This window comes from Sorghum bicolor, chromosome 1 (assembly GCF_000003195.3).
Source record: "Sorghum bicolor cultivar BTx623 chromosome 1, Sorghum_bicolor_NCBIv3, whole genome shotgun sequence".
Taxonomy (NCBI): Eukaryota; Viridiplantae; Streptophyta; class Magnoliopsida; order Poales; family Poaceae; genus Sorghum; species Sorghum bicolor.
In genome coordinates, this window is record NC_012870.2 from 68,562,037 (window position 1) to 68,578,926 (window position 16,890).

The window sequence follows — 16,890 nt, forward strand, 5'->3', positions numbered from 1 at the left end:
CATAGACTCAAATAGCTAACAGAATGATAATACGCTTCCTTGCCTCGAACGCGTACAAGGCGATGGCGTCATCTTCATGGTGTCGATGATGTAGGCTTGACATGCACTCGCCATTTCGTCAAATTGCTATCAACTAGTAGAAAGCGCGCGCCCTCGCGCGCTCGAGGGTAAATGAGCATTATCAGATTTATTCATAGATGCTGGTAATCTGTATAGTTAAGTAATTTGATCAATAGACATTGTTAGTTTACGGTGTACCATAGGAGGTGCCGGTGATTACATAGTGAAGATAGGATGACCGATATTTACAGGATGCATATAGTGTAAGTGTAGGGAATGTTGCCGTTTGATCTTGTAGCGTTAGAGACTGTAACTCTACATAGTGCAAACCTAGATCAGCATATAGTTGCGGCAAGTAACAAAATTAGATTCTGGTCTAGATACGACGTTACTGCAAATGACCCAACTCCATAATAAGCTGCAAAGAGACAAGCCGTGTGACACAAGGCAGCAGCCACCATTGGAGAGTTATATATGGATGTTAAAGACAGTAGACCAACAGCAGCCACCAAGAGCCTATGCATGTGGTCGACAAAACAGTTCTTAAGCCAAATAACGCAAAAACAGAAAGATGTCCAGAATGAGATAGACACCTGCTAAAATAACACCATTCAGCAGGCTGATCACAAAGTACCTTGAAAGAAAAATAGGGGAGCAATTTAGAGCTAATTAGATTATGGTAGAAATGCTGAGCTGCATTATAGGAAGCCAGAATAAAATTTCATAGACATTGCAACCCCTTTAGAAAGAACAATCCTCCAAATACAAACAGATGCAACTTCAGTTACACGCATGAGAAGAGGGCTCACCAAGTAACCTAAATACAAGCTATGACGCAAATGCTACATAGTTCAAGCTTCACAAAAATATAGATAAGCTACATGTACATGGAGTCATGGAGAATGTCTATGAGTCTTCTTTTGCAGAGAGAACATATAGGAAAACAAAAGCAAAAAACAAACACAATACAGGGAAACTATGGCCGGGTATGACAACATTTTTTTAAAAATTACGGCAGTAGTTAACTAAGGCATATTCAATTATGATATGAGGCAACCCTACGTTTATATTTTAACTAAACTACTTCTGATTTTATTCCCCTAAACCCTAAACCATGGGAGCATTTTCTGTAGCGTGATTAAATTAGATATTTTATCCCAAGATGAATGAATGGGCGTACAATACAAGGAATCCTGTTCATATCCATGAACAACACTGCAATAGGCATCCAAAATTACAAAAGTGAAGTAATAACTAATAAATAAAATTACCTTGGTCCGTTGGCTAGTAGAGCCAAGCATAGGAAGCAATTCCAAGTCATAGGTGGCTAAAAAAAGGACACATGAATCAATATAGGAGGTTATTATCAGAGAGGGGGTCACCTGGTACAGTAAGAAGCATTCCAAAAAAATCGTATTAGAAAATTGCAGTGAATTCTGTAATGACTGTGTTTTACCTGAATTTTGTTAGTAGTCAAATGGGAAAGTGGGTCAGTGGTGTGAGGTGCAAAAAGAGCATGACGTAATGTATGTGTAGCGTACCTCAGCATAGGAAATCAGAAGTGCTTCCATCATGTGTGACAAAGTGTAGTAGTAGTAGTAGTTTGTTATTGTAAAGGTGATCGGACATCGGCTGTGTAATGTGTGGTGATAAAGATTACTCACCTCTACAATATTCTTCATAGTGCTCTCGCGGTCTTGTAGTATGTAGGAGTTATGGAGCTCCCTGTTTATGTTTCAATGCATTTTAGGCAGAGAAGTAATAACTTCTGTGGAAAGGGACTAAACCATTACTGGGAAAACTGACAACAAATGTAATAGCTTAGGTGCATAAAAATCATATAAATTAGACAAAGAAGTGTTTTAGCTGCTACTTAAATCAACAGTTGCTACAGAAGTGAGTTAAACAAGCAACAATGGGATAAACAAGCAACACACCTAATTCTCTTTGCTTCTAACACTCTGTTGTAAGAGACATAAAAAAAGTAGAAACTCGAATCTTAAAATGCAACAGCTATTTAAAATCTGTGAGCCAGAGCAAACTTTTGAGAAGTGATAGTAGGTGTCAAAGTCATCTAAATGAGCCTGTCAAATTTTTCCGGAGAGCTTGAACGATTTACAACAATTTTGCAATGATTTGCAGGCAACAATTTAATCAATAGGGAAAATAGAGGGCTAGTTAAAAAAATAGAAGGTACACCTTTAGACATAGCAGGCACCTAGCTACCCTGTACCTCCCTACGACAAGAATGGCATGGTCCTGTGCACAGGAGCAGAGAGGGTAAGCAATGCGGACAGGAGGTGCTAGATGAGAAGATGGTCTCAGTGAGAGACAGCGTTGAATGGGACCTTGAACTTGATTACTTCCTTCAATGCACTATTAAAGAGATTATTATAAAATTGTACAAACAATTTAAGCATGAACTTAAAAGGTATGCCAGCAATTAATTTGAGTAAGATTTAACAGATTTAGTGGTTGATTTGCACACATATAATATGCTAAACTCATAATTGTAAGGCATGAGCGTCGCTATGAACACCTGTTCATATGGATGTGTAGTCCATCAGATAAGCAAAGCAATGAAAAATGGCATTTCTAATTTTGTGGGGGCCTCGAGGAGATCAAAGGCCATACTTTATACAGCGGCAAGAAAAGAAGATAATGAAAGTAGCAAGCACTGCACCAAGTTCTTCAGTTTTATCCAAATACTCTTTCATTTTTGCGTCTGAAATTTTGTGGGGGAACTGCTGAGATTCATTCATGTAAGAAATAGATATCATGGTTGTGATTATTTGTATAGCCAAGATGTCTTTATCTATATACATTACAACCTGGTGGAAGAACTACGTCTGAAACAAACAATGGCTATGCTGGTGGGTTATGGTATAATATGGTAGATGATGGTTATATATATAACAGGCTAAAGCACAATGTAGCAAGCACATTTATATATACAAAATATTACATATGATCTAAAGTACCTGCCAAATTTGCTAGACAATAAGGTTCAGTGTTTATACAGGAACAATAAGTTGAACTTCCAGCTATGATCAGACTCCCATCGCCCATGAGGGCGAGTAAGCATGCCAAGGTTACAGAAGATACGGAAATTGGCAGCGAATAAACTTAAGCAACAACAGGAGTCGGCAGCAAATAAACTTAACAAAGTAGCAACAGTGTCCAATCTTTGTAAAAAGTTTCAGTTATATCAAACAACAAAAACAGTAGTAGTTCATAAACTCTACAGAACATGGACTACTTCATAGATTTTTAGAAAACAATACGATGGTTGGATCACTGAGATTATGTTTCATCTTGTGAGCTCCCCTAATAATTTGATTTAGTATAGCACTGCAAAAAATAATTTTAAATTTCCATAGTAAAGCACAGAAACCAGCTATTTTAAGACAGAGAATGTGTAGTAAATTTTCATTCATTGAAGAAGCATTTTGGCGGACCACATTTCACTATTATTTATTATTAATAGTTCAAAAAGACTCATGGGTTATTAGCAAATTGTACCTGATGCATTACTCTAATAACCCACCATTGACCAGAAGTGGCATTTGTTGCTCACATATGAGCAACCCCAAATAAGACACTAATGAAAGGTTTTACATGGAATGGAATTGGAGCCAATAGGATAGGCATAGAAGGGTCACCTGAAGTAAACGTGTATTCATAATATCGAGCTGATCCTTAAGAAGCTTGTTGAAGATCCTTTTTTCTTAATTTATTTAAAGCATCAGCATCAGTATCACATAGAAAAAGAACAAAAATGAAAGCACCAATTAGCTAGCAACCAATTAGCCATTAAATTCAAGGATGGCTGTGAGCATTTTTGAAAATTCCTGGGACCATTAACTGGCCTAACAAAGTTTGCAGGGCGCTGCCTTTTCTCTACTGATCAGGATCTTTATTTTTTATATATGTGCAACACATATGCAATCACTATGTCAGGGTAGGAGATTTGTTTGTTTCCTTTACACAAAGCTAATAAATACTAAATCAGTTCAGCAAGTCTATCAAAAGCTAAGTTATTCCTAAGATTCTCCTTGTTTTCATTGCATAGGTTTTTTTCTTCTTTTTATTACTGGTCATCCAGTGATTAGAATGGAATGCATTTCACGAAAAAAACAAACAACGATATTACACTTTTTTTTTAGATAATTACCCCAGAAGAATATGGAGGACAATATCTCAGTGCAGCTAGGCGATATAAAAACCGACCCAAAATCTTTATCTTTGGCGTCCACATAGTTTGCCCAACATGTATGTTTTTGCAATGTTTTTCAAAAAATAGTAGGCATAACTGACCTTGCAGAGTTTAATGATCTAATATCGTCTTAGAGAAAAGCAATCAATTTTCAATCGAGAGGGAGAGGGAGAGACCGATGGGTGAGAGGGGGAGGAGGAGGAGGAGGGCGGCTGCCACCGTCGCTGTGTCCGCGTCGAGGGAGGAGGGAGTGACGATGAAAGAGAAGGGGAGAGGCCGGACTTTTTTTTTACCGGTGTACTGGGTCGGGAGAAGCCGAGAAAGCTCTAGACATCAGATCGCTGAGAGTAAATATACATCGTAAATACTGGATCCAAGGGTGGAATTTTTTTTTGCTATCGTGGCATGGCTGGCTGCTCAGCCCCTTGTTTGAATTAAAGAGTTGAACTCTGAACTCTACTCCGGGGAGGGACACTCCGGCGTTCCGGCCTGCCCCCGGCCCACGACGGCCATTCTGCAGCGCGCCCGCGCCTCTCCACATTGAACGCGCCGTGGCTCGTTCGTTCTTCTGGTATAAAGGCGTTGCCTAGTTTGCCATTGCAATTGCAACGAACCTACCCAAATTCCCCAAATCCCGAATCCTTCTGCTCCCGAACTGCCTCGGCCTGGCTGGGGCAGCGTGGGCGCGGCGCGACGTCCTGCCGGCACCAGCCAACTGACGGGCGGCGGCGACGATGATGGCCGAGGCAGCGAGAGCGCAGCCGCGGCAGCAGGGCGGTTGGCTGGATCTACCTGAAGACATCATGCACGACATCCTCCTCCGCCTGCCCCCGAAGTTCGTCGTCCGCTGCCGCGCCGTCTGCAGTTCCTGGCTCCGCCTCGCCTCCGACCGCAGCTTCCTTCTCGCCCACCACCGCCGCCAGCCCTCCCTGCCCCTCGTCTACTTCATCCTCAACGACGTCGGCGACCCGGAGGTCAGCGAGTACCGGCTCGCGGTCTTCGACCTCCGCGCCGTCGAGTTGCAGACTGTCGTCAGATTCTCGGGCCACGGCAATGGGTGGATGGCCCGTGACCGTGAGAGGAGGCTCGCTCTCCATGGCTCCTGCGACGGGGTCCTCCTCCTATCCTCCGACTACCACCTATTCCTCTGCAACCCGACCACGCGCCACTGGGGTCGCCTCCCACCCCTTCACCGCGACCACACCATCGCAGGACTCTACTCGCACAGGATCTCGGACGACTACCGGGTGCTCTACTTCCGGCGCCATGGAGATGGAAACTACTACTACTACGTCATGGCGGCCGGGACCAGGAAGCAGAGGCTGGTCAGTCGTCAGGTATCCCCAATACACTCCTCATGGCACACCTGGTTTGCGCGGCACACACCGCCCGTCCTCCTCCATGGCAACCTTCACTGGCCCCCTGTCTCGTCAAGACCCGAGTCCATAGCCGTCTTCGACACGGTCGCCGAAGTGTTCCGGTTGATGCCTTCTCCCGCCGTCAACGTGAACAACCAGCTCGTCTCGAATGTGAAGCTGCTTGACATGGAGGGTGCTCTTGCCATGTCAAGTAGCTGGAGCGAGACTTATGGGGATGACGGGCCCTCGAGGGTTGATCTGTGGTTTCTGGAGGACTACAAATCCAATGTTTGGGTCTGCAAGTACCGCATTGAGTTGCCGGTGGAAGATATCAGCCGTTTCCTTGGATTGCTCGATTTGTGGACTGCTGTTGTTGTGTCCCATGAGGGAGATGTGCTGGTTGATCTCATGAATCGCCTGCTGGGCTATGACAGGGAGGGCAATTCAGTTGCAAATTTGCCGTGTGATTGCAGCTTGCTGGAGATTGGTCCACATATGCTTAAGCGGAGCCTTGTTCCTCATGCATCGCTTCCGATGAAGAACCATAGTCCCAACAAACCACATTTCGTCTGATGACTATTGGATTGGGATATGATTTCTGTGAGGGTTTTGGTTGTGTGGTCATGATATTGGATCGTTTCTCTTGATTTGGAAAAAGAGAGAGAGAGACATTTTCATCTCACATTAATATCTCGTCTTGTGCAAAGCTGATATGAACCTTATGTTTCAGAGTTCAGAGTTTCAGACTGTTGGCTGCTCTTGGCAGCATGAAAGATATGATCAGGGCTTCACTTTTCTTTTTAGTTGCATGCATTTTCTGATTTGACATTTTATTAGTAAACACACTTTGTGCTGGAAATGTTCAGGTTTTACTGTATAATTGGGATAAGGCAATCTGCCTGCACCACAATTGGTGTAGTCCTAGGCGAGTAGCTCTGATACTTCGGTGTATTAGTGAAAACTGAACCAATTCTATGCATTACTTACACTTCGGTGCATCAGTCAAAACTGATACGATTCTATGAAAACTGACTTGATACTGATACTTAGGTGTTCTACAGCATTATGTTTACTTGTCCACAGTTTAGGAATACAATTCTGTGCATTTAACGATTTTGGGTAATAGAAGGAAAAATGTTTTTGTACGTCAGTAGGTCTGTAGTGTTTTTGGTACAGCATGGAATTCCTATATTTGGTTTTAATGTACGTATTAGTGAAAGGTGCTTTGATGCTTCTGGTATCTGTTATGTTGAGATGGAACTATTCAATTGCGGCCTGAATTTGGTGTCGTTTCAAAGTGCTGAGCCGCACACTCACTGAGTTTCCTAGCCCGTTTGGCATTCTAGCTAATGTCTAATGTTTCTTCTTGTTGCAGTGCTTTTTTGTAGAGTGCTTAAGCTGTAGCGCTGAGACGCCTTGGTTAGTTTTTGTCATGTGAAACTGTCCATTTCACTGTGATTATTACTCCGTCGCATGTGAGGCAGTCAATAAATCAATACTGGGCCGCATGACAGCCATGCAAAATGCAAAATAGATATGGAATATGAGTCTTCTGTTACATGGCTTTGATGGCGAGAAGATTTAGGTATTGCAGATTCAGGAATGAAGACTAGGGCAGTTTTGTATTTACACATGTTTTACTGCCAGTTTTGCTTAGTAATTATTTCAATTGGATCCTTGCATTGTGGAACCGAAGCTGCAGAATCCTGATGATGCCTTCTTTGAATCGGAAGACTGATGAACGTTATTGCGAACGAATTTCTTTCGTGGAGAATCATGTATGTACATAGGAATTGGTCCATGAAATCGTCAGCCTGGACGCTTATCAGTGTTTGCTTTGGGGTGTGGATAAGGCCCAACAAGAGTACCCGAGCTTTTTGGGCTTTATTACTTTGCTGGGCGAAGAGGCTTCGCTGACACATGCGGTGCTTCGCTCTTAGAGCTAGCTAGCTAAACTTTAAACACTTAGGCTATCTCCAACAGGAGACCCATTTGGAAACCCAAATTCAAAATAGGTCTCTAACACAATACCTATAGCCTCCAACAGAGTACCCATACAGAAGATCCATTTTGGGTATCAGGAGAGGCACAACCCAAATTTGGATACTCTCTCTCCTCGAGACCCATTCGCAGAGAGTGTTGTCTTTTAGGTCTTGTTGTTAGATAAGACTAAAAATAGGTATGGAACCTTTTACCTGTAGCGCTACCCAAAGGACAAATGGGTCTTGTATTTTGGGTGATGATTGTTGGAGATAGTCTTAGTAACTAAAATTTTAAACATATTGACTAAAAGGAGCTAAAATAGTTTAATTCTATTAGTCATCTAAGAGTAGCTAAAATAATTTCAGCTAGCGGAACCAAATAGGGCCTTAATTTGTTCACCAACACAAGGAAAAGGTAGAAGCTCGCGTTTCTCATCGCCCGCCTGCCGCCGCCGCCGCCGCTTGAGGAAGTCGAGCAGATCGTGTTATGGCCTGTTTAGATTGGGAACGAAAATTTTTGGGGTGTCACATCGGATGTGTCGGAAGGATGTCGGGAGGGGTTTTTAGAAACTAATAAAAAAACAAATTACATAGCTCGTCAGAAACTGCAAGACAAATTTATTAAGCATAATTAATCTGTTATTAGCATATGTGGGTTACTGTAGCACTTAAGGCTAATCATGGAGTAACTAGGCTTAAAAGATTCGTCTCGCGATTCTTAACTAAACTGTGTAATTAGTTTATTTTTTTATCTACATTTAATGTTCCATACATGTGTCCAAAGATTCGATGGGATGGATGAAAAAATTTTGGGTGGGGAACTAAACAGGGCCTTAGAGGAAGATGAATGGTGACTTCCACAGTGAGGTGAGCTTTCATCTCCGTCTTTTCTTCCGCGGCGGGAGCAATGCACAGCAGTAGGGTCGGAGACGAGCGATGGCAAGGAACCGATCGACGACGGAAGGTGAGCAAGAGTCGCTCGCGTGCTATTTAGCGAGCTTCCCCGTTTATCCGTTTGAGAATTTAAAGATAATAACAAGAACAAAAGAAGTAATCCGTTTGAATGTAAAGATAATAACAAGAACAAAAGAAGAAATGAATATGAACTGTGTTTTTCATTGATTAATCTTTGGTATTTTAATTATAGTGGACAGACATCTCGAATTGACACAACTGCTCGGTGATTATACAAGAGTTCCACATGTCTTGGTGAGAAGTGGCTTTTAAGATGGCTTATCCCTTTTAATTGATTTTTATCAACACTTGAAAATGTTTCAAAACCCTGAAAATCTTATCTATGATTTCTAAATTTTCAAGAAAAATATTTAGAGCCTGTTGAATTATATTAGAAGCTTCGTGAAATTAGACTTCGACGTAGGAAAAATGAGAAAAATACTGAATAAGTTTAGAAAAATCACAAAATATTATAATCTATCTCATTTCCTAATCTATCTCAAATATTTCTTAGACTTTTGAAAATTAGAGATATCTTTTTTGTGGTTTTAAAATCTTATCAATTGTCTTTTTTTCCAGATTTCTTAATTAAAAGATGAAGAAACACTTAAATAATTTTAATAAGTGACGGAGACGATTTATCTGGTTTTGAAGTTTGAGAATAGATCCTAGACTATACTATAACCATAGTTCAGAATGCAAAAATGTTTTTCTTTTCTTCAAAAACCTTTCAGAAGTTGCACGGGTCGTCAATACGGAGTAGCAATCTTCGTGGCCCATTAACAATGCACTAACAAATAGTCAGAGCCCAAGTCATCGAGGCCCACGCAGCGCGTCTAGAAGGCAAGAAAATTCCACAGTCCGGAAACCGATCCCAATCTCGTAAATAGCCGCGAACCCCGGTGGCGAATCCTGGAGCTGTCGCTCGAAAATATCTCGCCGCGGCCACGAGCTCTGGAACCTTCACTGGCCCCAACCCCCGACGACCAAAGCACACACGCCTACTCGTATTTCGTTCACAGAAAGAGATATTTTTCTCACGCCCTCCCCGCGGAATAAAAACTTTTTTTTCTCTCGCATCCCTCCCTTGGAATCCATCCATCCATCCATCTCTCGCCTTCTCCCTTCCAATTCGATGCCTTTGTAGCGCTGCTGCCTCGCCCTGCGTCGCGCCGCGTCGTCGTCGTCGCCGCGGGGTCCCCCCGGTTCCGCTTGCTGCTGCTGCGCCAGCGCTTCCAACATCATCATGGACGGAGGATCCGGCAATGCCTCCGGCGGCGGCGGCGGCGGCAGCGGCGGCGCGTCGACGTGCTGCTACTACGCGCTCCTCGGCATCCGCAAGAACGCCTCCGCCACCGACATACGCACCGCGTACCGGAGGCTCGCGATGGTGAGTTCCGCTTGCTGTGCATGCGCGCGCGGCGGCCTCGCGCCGGCCGGTGTTTGATTGGTTGGGTTCTGTGTGTTTCTGTTTCCTCCCTCCCCTCCCGAACAGACCCGCTCATATGTTCCGATCTCTTGCCGTGGGCGCGCAGAAGTGGCACCCGGACCGGTGGGCCAGCGATCCAGGCGCGGCCGGCGAGGCCAAGCGGCGGTTCCAGCGGATCCAGGAGGCGTACTCCGGTAAGGCCTAGTACCTGTTTGGTTATGCTTGGCTTTCACGAGATTTGATCGAATTGCTTGTTTGGTTGGTTGGCGCAGTTTTGTCGGACAAGGGGAAGAAGGCCATGTACGACGCCGGGCTCTTCGATCCCCTCGACGACGACGACCAGGTGAATCAGCAGAGCATCTCGGTTTCGTTTCTCGTCCTTTTTTTTCTTCTTTTCTTTTCCTGGTTCCTGCTGCTTATTTGTTCGTCGAATTCAATCAAATCCTTTTGCCATTTCGTGCGCGAATATTATATGTGCATCATGCATCCTAATGAAAAGAAAAGAAAAGAAAAGAAATTAATTTATCTGCTCTGCTCTCGGACGGCCAGGATTTCTCCGACTTCATGCAGGAGATGCTGGTGATGATGGATAACGTGAAAAACGAGGTAGGCGCAACGCACCCACCCACCACCACCACCACCACGCGGATTTATTATTTGTTTATTGTAATTAACCTTAGCTTCCGTGCAGAAGCCGGACACGCTGGAGGACCTGCAGAAGATGCTAGAGGACATCGTGAACGGCGACGGCGTGGGCGGGCGCGTGCCGCCGCCGGCGGCCGACGGTGCCCGGCGGACGCGCGTCGCGCCGTACCCGCAGCCGCAGCAGGCGCGCAGGTGACCGGCGCGCCGGTGTACGAGATGTACACGCGCCCCGCCGTAGTAGCTGCGGAGTACTCGTACGCTTTTGGTGAAAGGGACCGGAGAAAGGTCAGCAAGCAACGCGAGGGAGGCTCTGCCTCTGGAAAAAGAAGAATAAAGATTTCACCCTTTTTAGGCCAATCTGATGATGATGATCTGATGTAGATTTACGCCTCCTGTGTGTAGCGGTGGTCGATTGTGTAAGCTGGGGGTTGGGTGGTGTTGGATACCGGCGCCGCCGCCGCAACAACTGGCGGACGCGTGGCCGGGCCGGGGACTCTGATTTTTTATTTTAATTAAATCTCGTCGACATTTCGATTTCGTGCCCCAATTTTTTTTTTTGTCCCTGGCACCCTGACTGTTCCATTTGCCATTTTCGCTCACTGATGCGTGTCGTGTGTTGCAGTCCCCGGCGCCGACCGGCCTGGTGGCCACGTTGGCGTCTTCCGGTAAACTTGAAAAGCAGCCGGACGTGGCCTTGTCAGTCATGGCTCAGCAGGCATGGTGCCGCAGCTGGGCCGACGATGGTTCTAGTTGCAGCTAAGCTTACGCTCACGCTCACAGCTCACTTGTACCCTGGCATTATAATGACGGTTGGGGATTTATGCAGTGTTTGCGCGCGTCCGCGTCGAAATTGGCGGTGATGGATACGGGCCGCGCTCTGGACTCCTCCCGGATCCGCATCGCGTACGAACGAAAGCGAAAACATGGTGCTGGGCTGCTGGCAAAATCGCCTGGCTGCGAGCCCGGTGCCTTTTCCCGCTCCAAGTTGCCCGGGGCCAGGCCAGTGTCGCCGTCTGGTCTGGACCAGAGGATTTTTTTTTTTTCCTCCGTGGTTGGCCGCGGAGGACTCGAGTGTTCGGGGTGCAAATGTGACATCCATCGGCAGGCCCGGACCCGGAGCGTATCACGCGACGTGAATGCATGCGTCGCCGGTCGAGTAGCTCTCTCTACTTGTGGTGTGGTGGTGAAGGCCGCCCTTTTGGGCCCCTGGGTCTCCGTGGTCCACGGAAACGACTCACCTCTCACCAGCGGAATGCGTTATCGGTCCCGGATCCCTGCTCGCTTCTGAAACTGAAAGCGAAGAAACAGGCAGGGTCACGGCGCCACCTGACTCGACTCGAGATGGTTCAGGCACCCGTCCGTCTGTTCATTCTAGACCCGTTCGCTGCTCTTATAAATCGTATTTTTTTCTGATAGTTAATAGTATTTTTTTTCTTTTATAATAAATCATGACTTTTCAGATAAAGAACAGACTCTCTCCTACAACTGTCACTGCTGCAACATGGTCACCGATGACGAGAACGCGATCTCATGCTTGTTTCTTTTCCTTCTTTTAATTTAATTGAGGCGTAGCGTAGTAAACCAATGCCTCCTTGCCGAAGTATCCATATCCATGCGTGAGAGAAAAATATCTCTCTGTAAGGCTGGAACAGTCCGGGCTCCGCCACTGGACCATTTCTTCGTTTGTGGACGCTCTTTTGTTTCGGCGTCACGCCCGGATTTGGTAAATCGGGCCTATCTTTTTGCTTCGTCCCCGCCTGCCGGCTGCCGCCGCAAGGCAAGTTCCGCCGCCTGACGCCGATGGCCGATAGCCGATGCCCGCCGTCTGCTGGTTCACGAATCTGCAGGGGGGCAGGCACTGCTTCGCTTGACTTGAGAGTTGAGATCGACACCCCTTTGGCCCGTAGCAGCTGACGCGATACCTGCCGCACAAGCACAACACTTGGGCGCGTATACCGTACCTCGCCTTTATATTTCTACCACACATTCAATTTGGGCTTTGTTTACTCCCACCCAAAATCCAAAAACTTTTCAATATTTTCCGTCACATCGAATCTTTAGATGCATGTATGGAGTATTAAATATAAACAAAAATAAAAACTAATTGCACAGTTTAGTCGAAATTTATGAGACGAATCTTTTGAGCCTAATTAATCCATGATTGGACAATAATTACTACAAACAAACGAATGTGCTACAGTGTCGCGAAAAAATTTCGTGAAGGAACTAAACAAGGCCTGCCACTTACTTTTTTGGGAAAACTGAGGCCTTGTTTAGTGTAGCATTTTCATTTGTATTTGGTAAATATTTTTTAACTATAGACTAATTAAGCTTAAAAATTCGTTTTGGAAACTACAGATAAACTATATAATTAATTATTTTTTATTTATATTTAATGTTTCATGTACTGCAAGGTTTGATGTGATGAGAAATCTTAAAAAGTTTTTAGATTTTGAATACAACTACACAAGGTCTGACGTGTTCGGATTTGCAGCCGAATGCGATCCACTATCCATGTGATGAAGGCCCTTCTGTCGTGGAAAACCAGCTTTGCACGAGGACACCAATCTCGCGTGCTTCCGAGTATTTTACTGCTCCAGTTACGCCTGCTGTTTCCGCCACGGATGTCGGCTGCTCATTACCGTCCAGTTTCACGTCGATACGGGCTACATGGATCAGATTTCAGATAGCAGCTGCTTCGCCGTTCAGCAACGAACTCATACCAAAGTGAAGTCAGAGGAACTTCGAGAAATAATAATGTGTCCAGAAAAGTCAAGTTTTGGACGGTGCTGACAGAGCTAACTATCCCCGTCCATGTCGCGAAACAGAGCCCCGTCATTCTTCATGAGATGGAAGGAATGGTCGAGAAATGGAGATTTGTGGAAGAAAAAAAATCTGTAAAGTCGCTACTCAATACAACGCTACTGTTCATCGATATTTGTCTTATTTTGCTTCATTACACGTGACATTTTGTATCATGTTGATTTTTTTGCTTGATAGTTTTTTAACTACAATTTTTTTCGCATGATAGTTGGCGACTTGGTGGTTGTACCTCGTATGGACCATATATTCTTTTTTCAGATTTTGTATTGTGGTAACACTGTCACAGTGGCCCATAAACAATTTGTTTATGGCAAACTAATCATAGATTAGCTAGATGAATTTCTTATGGTGGATATCCAGATACGCGGCTCAGGCCTGACGGATGGAAGGGCTGTTTGGTTGCTAGGCACAGTTTGCCACACTTTATCTTAGGCAAGTTTGACAAAGTTGGCAAGTGTTGGTTGACAACTAAGTTTAGGTATGATTCTTTTGGGCTCCACATGTCATAGAGTTAAAAAGTGTGGCAAAGTTATGGCAAAGTGTGGCAACCAATTTACTAGCCACACTTTTTGTGGCTTGCCACACTTGCCTAAAGTTAGTTGTGGTAAACTATGGCTTGCAACCAAACATCCCCTTAAGTCCTCGACTTAGCACGGGTGCTCACATTTTCCTAGATTTATTTTAGAATTTAACGGTGCTATATTTTCAGTGGTAACTTTGTGAATCTCGTGATCTGCTGGCTCGTGCACTGTGAGTGCCTATGTTGAGATTGTAAAACAATTTAATGAGTCTAATTTTCAATAAAAAAATTGTTTATGGGCTCAGTCCTTCAAAGGTGCTCGTACGGTAGGGTTTGCATACCTGTATTAATAGAGGTAAGTGTGTGTGCACTATGAGTGCCTATGTTGAGATTGTAAAACAATTTATTTATGAGTCTTGTTTTCAATAAAAAAATTTGTTTATGGGCCTCATCCTTTCCAGTCTTGGAGCCCAGCAACGCTGTTGCTTGCTGCTGGCTGGGCCAGGCTATGCGAGGCCTTCTTAGATCATTTCCGCTAAAAGGCCGAATCGTCTTCTCTCAAAGAAAAAAATATTCCCAAACGAAAAAAAAAAAATTGAACAAACGCAGCAGCAATAACCACCGTCCGTCGTCGTTGTGCTGGTGTGGCTCTCCCTTCACTTCGGCTCCAACACCGATGCACAACCGTCGTCTTCGCCCCCTGTCCCAAATTTGACGCTGCCTGTAGCAGTATAAAAACTCGTCTCGACGCTCTTTGCTAGGTACTCCAATCACACCAAAACACACAGTGTCGAGCCTTCTATTGGTGTGATTGGGGGCACCAAATACCTACCTAAAGGCATTCCATTATACTGTGTTTGTGCGCGTGTGCGCGCGCGCGCAGATAGGGACATATATATAGACGGGTGAGGTGCTTTGTCTCCGACCATGAAAGGCGCCGTCATCGGCGCGTCGACCGTCCTGGTGGTGGCGGTGGTCGCCACCATCTGCGTCGTGTCCTTGAGAGGCAGCGGCGATGGCGACAGCAGGGAGGAGGGCGAGATGTCGACGTCGGTGAAGTCCATCAAGTCCTTCTGCCAGCCCGTGGACTACAGGGAGACGTGCGAGAAGGCGCTCAGGGCGGCTGCCGGGAACGCCACCAGCCCGACGGACCTGGCCAAGGCCATCTTCAAGGTGACGTCCGACCGGATCGAGAAGGCGGTGCGCGAGTCCGCCGTCCTGAACGAGCTCAAGAACGACCCGCGCACCAAGGGCGCGCTCGACAACTGCAGGGAGCTGCTGGACTACGCCATCGACGACCTCAAGACGACCTTCGACAGGCTGGGCGGCTTCGAGATGACCAACTTCAAGAGCGCCGTGGACGACCTCCGGACGTGGCTCAGCTCCGCGCTCACGTACCAGGAGACGTGCCTGGACGGGTTCGAGAACACGACGACGGCGGCGGCGGGCAAGATGCGCAGGGCGCTCAACAGCTCGCAGGAGCTGACGGAGAACATCCTGGCGCTCGTGGACGAGTTCTCCGAGACGCTCGCCAACCTGGGCATCCCGAGCTTCCACCGCCGGCTCCTGGCGGACCACGCCGGCGGCGTGCCGTCGTGGATGCCCGACGCCAAGCGCCGGCTGCGGAAGGTCTCCCCCGGCGACAAGGGTTTCAAGCCGGACGTGACGGTGGCCAAGGACGGCAGCGGCGACTTCAGGACCATCAACGCGGCGCTGGCCAAGGTGCCGGTGAAGAGCGCCGCCACGTACGTCATGTACGTGAAGGCCGGCACGTACAGGGAGTACGTGTCCGTGCCCCGGAACGTGACGAACCTGGTGATGGTCGGCGACGGCGCCACCAAGACGGTGATCACGGGCGACAAGAGCTTCATGATGAACATCACCACCAAGGACACGGCGACGATGGAGGCGCTCGGGAACGGGTTCCTGATGCGCGGGATCGGCGTGGAGAACACGGCGGGCGCCAAGAACCACCAGGCGGTGGCGCTGCGGGTGCAGAGCGACATGTCGGCGTTCTACGAGTGCCGGTTCGACGGGTACCAGGACACGCTGTACACGCACACGAGCCGGCAGTACTACCGCGAGTGCGTCATCACGGGCACCATCGACTTCATCTTCGGCAACGCGCAGGTGGTGTTCCAGAACTGCCTCATCCAGGTGCGCAAGTGCATGGACAACCAGCAGAACATCGTGACGGCGCAGGGCCGCAAGGAGAGGAGGTCGGCGGGCGGCACCGTCATCCACAACTGCACCATCGAGCCGCACCCGGAGTTCGAGAAGAGCGCCGGCGACGGCAAGCTCAGGACCTTCCTGGGGCGGCCGTGGAAGGAGCACTCGCGCACGCTCTACATCCAGTCGGAGATCGGGGGCTTCATCGACCCCAAGGGGTGGCTGCCGTGGCTCGGCGACTTCGGCCTCAGCACCTGCTACTACGCCGAGGTGGAGAACCGCGGGGCCGGCGCCGACACGAGCAAGCGTGTCAAGTGGAGGGGCGTCAAGAACATCACCTACCAGCACGCGCTGCAGAAGTACACCGTGGAGAGCTTCATCCAGGGCCAGCACTGGCTCCCACAGCTCGGCGTGCCATTCATCCCGGGGCTGCTGCCGCAGAACCAGTCTGGCAGGATACACTGACGAGCGACATGTGGCACTGACATGTACGTACCATGGGTTTAGTTTGTTGGGTTGGAGACTATTGTGACTGCTGTTTATATATATTTGAAAAAGAAATGCCGTGCAGAATTAACTAATGTGCATAGTGTTTGGAACTTGGGTTGCCCCGAAATAAACTGGTAATAAGTTATTAATAAAAAAAAATCAAAGAAGTCATTTTTCCAGATATCTTGGCAATCGAACTATCAAACCTGACAACTTTGATCATCATAAGGATGATTTTAAAGATG

At 46.7% G+C, this 16,890-nt stretch overlaps 3 protein-coding genes across 4 annotated transcripts; all 3 read left to right on the forward strand.

Moving 5' to 3' along the window:
• On the forward strand, positions 4,768-6,642 carry LOC8081104 (F-box protein CPR30). The gene has a single exon (XM_002465350.2). It carries the CDS (start codon positions 5,011-5,013, stop codon positions 6,205-6,207), a length of 1,197 nt encoding a protein of 398 aa, XP_002465395.1. The 5' UTR covers positions 4,768-5,010; the 3' UTR covers positions 6,208-6,642.
• Positions 9,547-11,191, forward strand: LOC110430400 (chaperone protein DnaJ-like). 2 transcript variants are annotated; one of them, XM_021448141.1, is made up of 5 exons: positions 9,547-9,960; positions 10,106-10,193; positions 10,272-10,342; positions 10,549-10,605; positions 10,694-11,191. In XM_021448141.1, exons 1-5 carry the CDS (start codon positions 9,817-9,819, stop codon positions 10,838-10,840), a joined length of 507 nt encoding a protein of 168 aa, XP_021303816.1. In that variant the 5' UTR covers positions 9,547-9,816; the 3' UTR covers positions 10,841-11,191. The 2 variants fall into 2 exon arrangements, with proteins under 2 accessions (XP_021303816.1, XP_021303770.1); XM_021448095.1 differs by having other exon boundaries at positions 9,552-9,960; positions 10,691-11,191.
• Positions 14,758-16,755, forward strand: LOC8084011 (probable pectinesterase/pectinesterase inhibitor 21). The gene has a single exon (XM_002465351.2). It carries the CDS (start codon positions 14,915-14,917, stop codon positions 16,619-16,621), a length of 1,707 nt encoding a protein of 568 aa, XP_002465396.1. The 5' UTR covers positions 14,758-14,914; the 3' UTR covers positions 16,622-16,755.

Coding starts and splice junctions, on each gene's coding strand:
- LOC110430400 (XM_021448095.1), top strand. CDS start 9,817: ATGGACGGAGGATCCGGCAATGCCTCCGGCGGCGGCGGCGGCGGCAGC. Junction 10,343..10,548: donor CCCTCGACGACGACGACCAG/GTGAATCAGCAG, acceptor TCGGACGGCCAG/GATTTCTCCGACTTCATGCA. Junction 10,606..10,690: donor TGGATAACGTGAAAAACGAG/GTAGGCGCAACG, acceptor GCTTCCGTGCAG/AAGCCGGACACGCTGGAGGA.
- LOC8084011 (XM_002465351.2), top strand. CDS start 14,915: ATGAAAGGCGCCGTCATCGGCGCGTCGACCGTCCTGGTGGTGGCGGTG.
- LOC8081104 (XM_002465350.2), top strand. CDS start 5,011: ATGATGGCCGAGGCAGCGAGAGCGCAGCCGCGGCAGCAGGGCGGTTGG.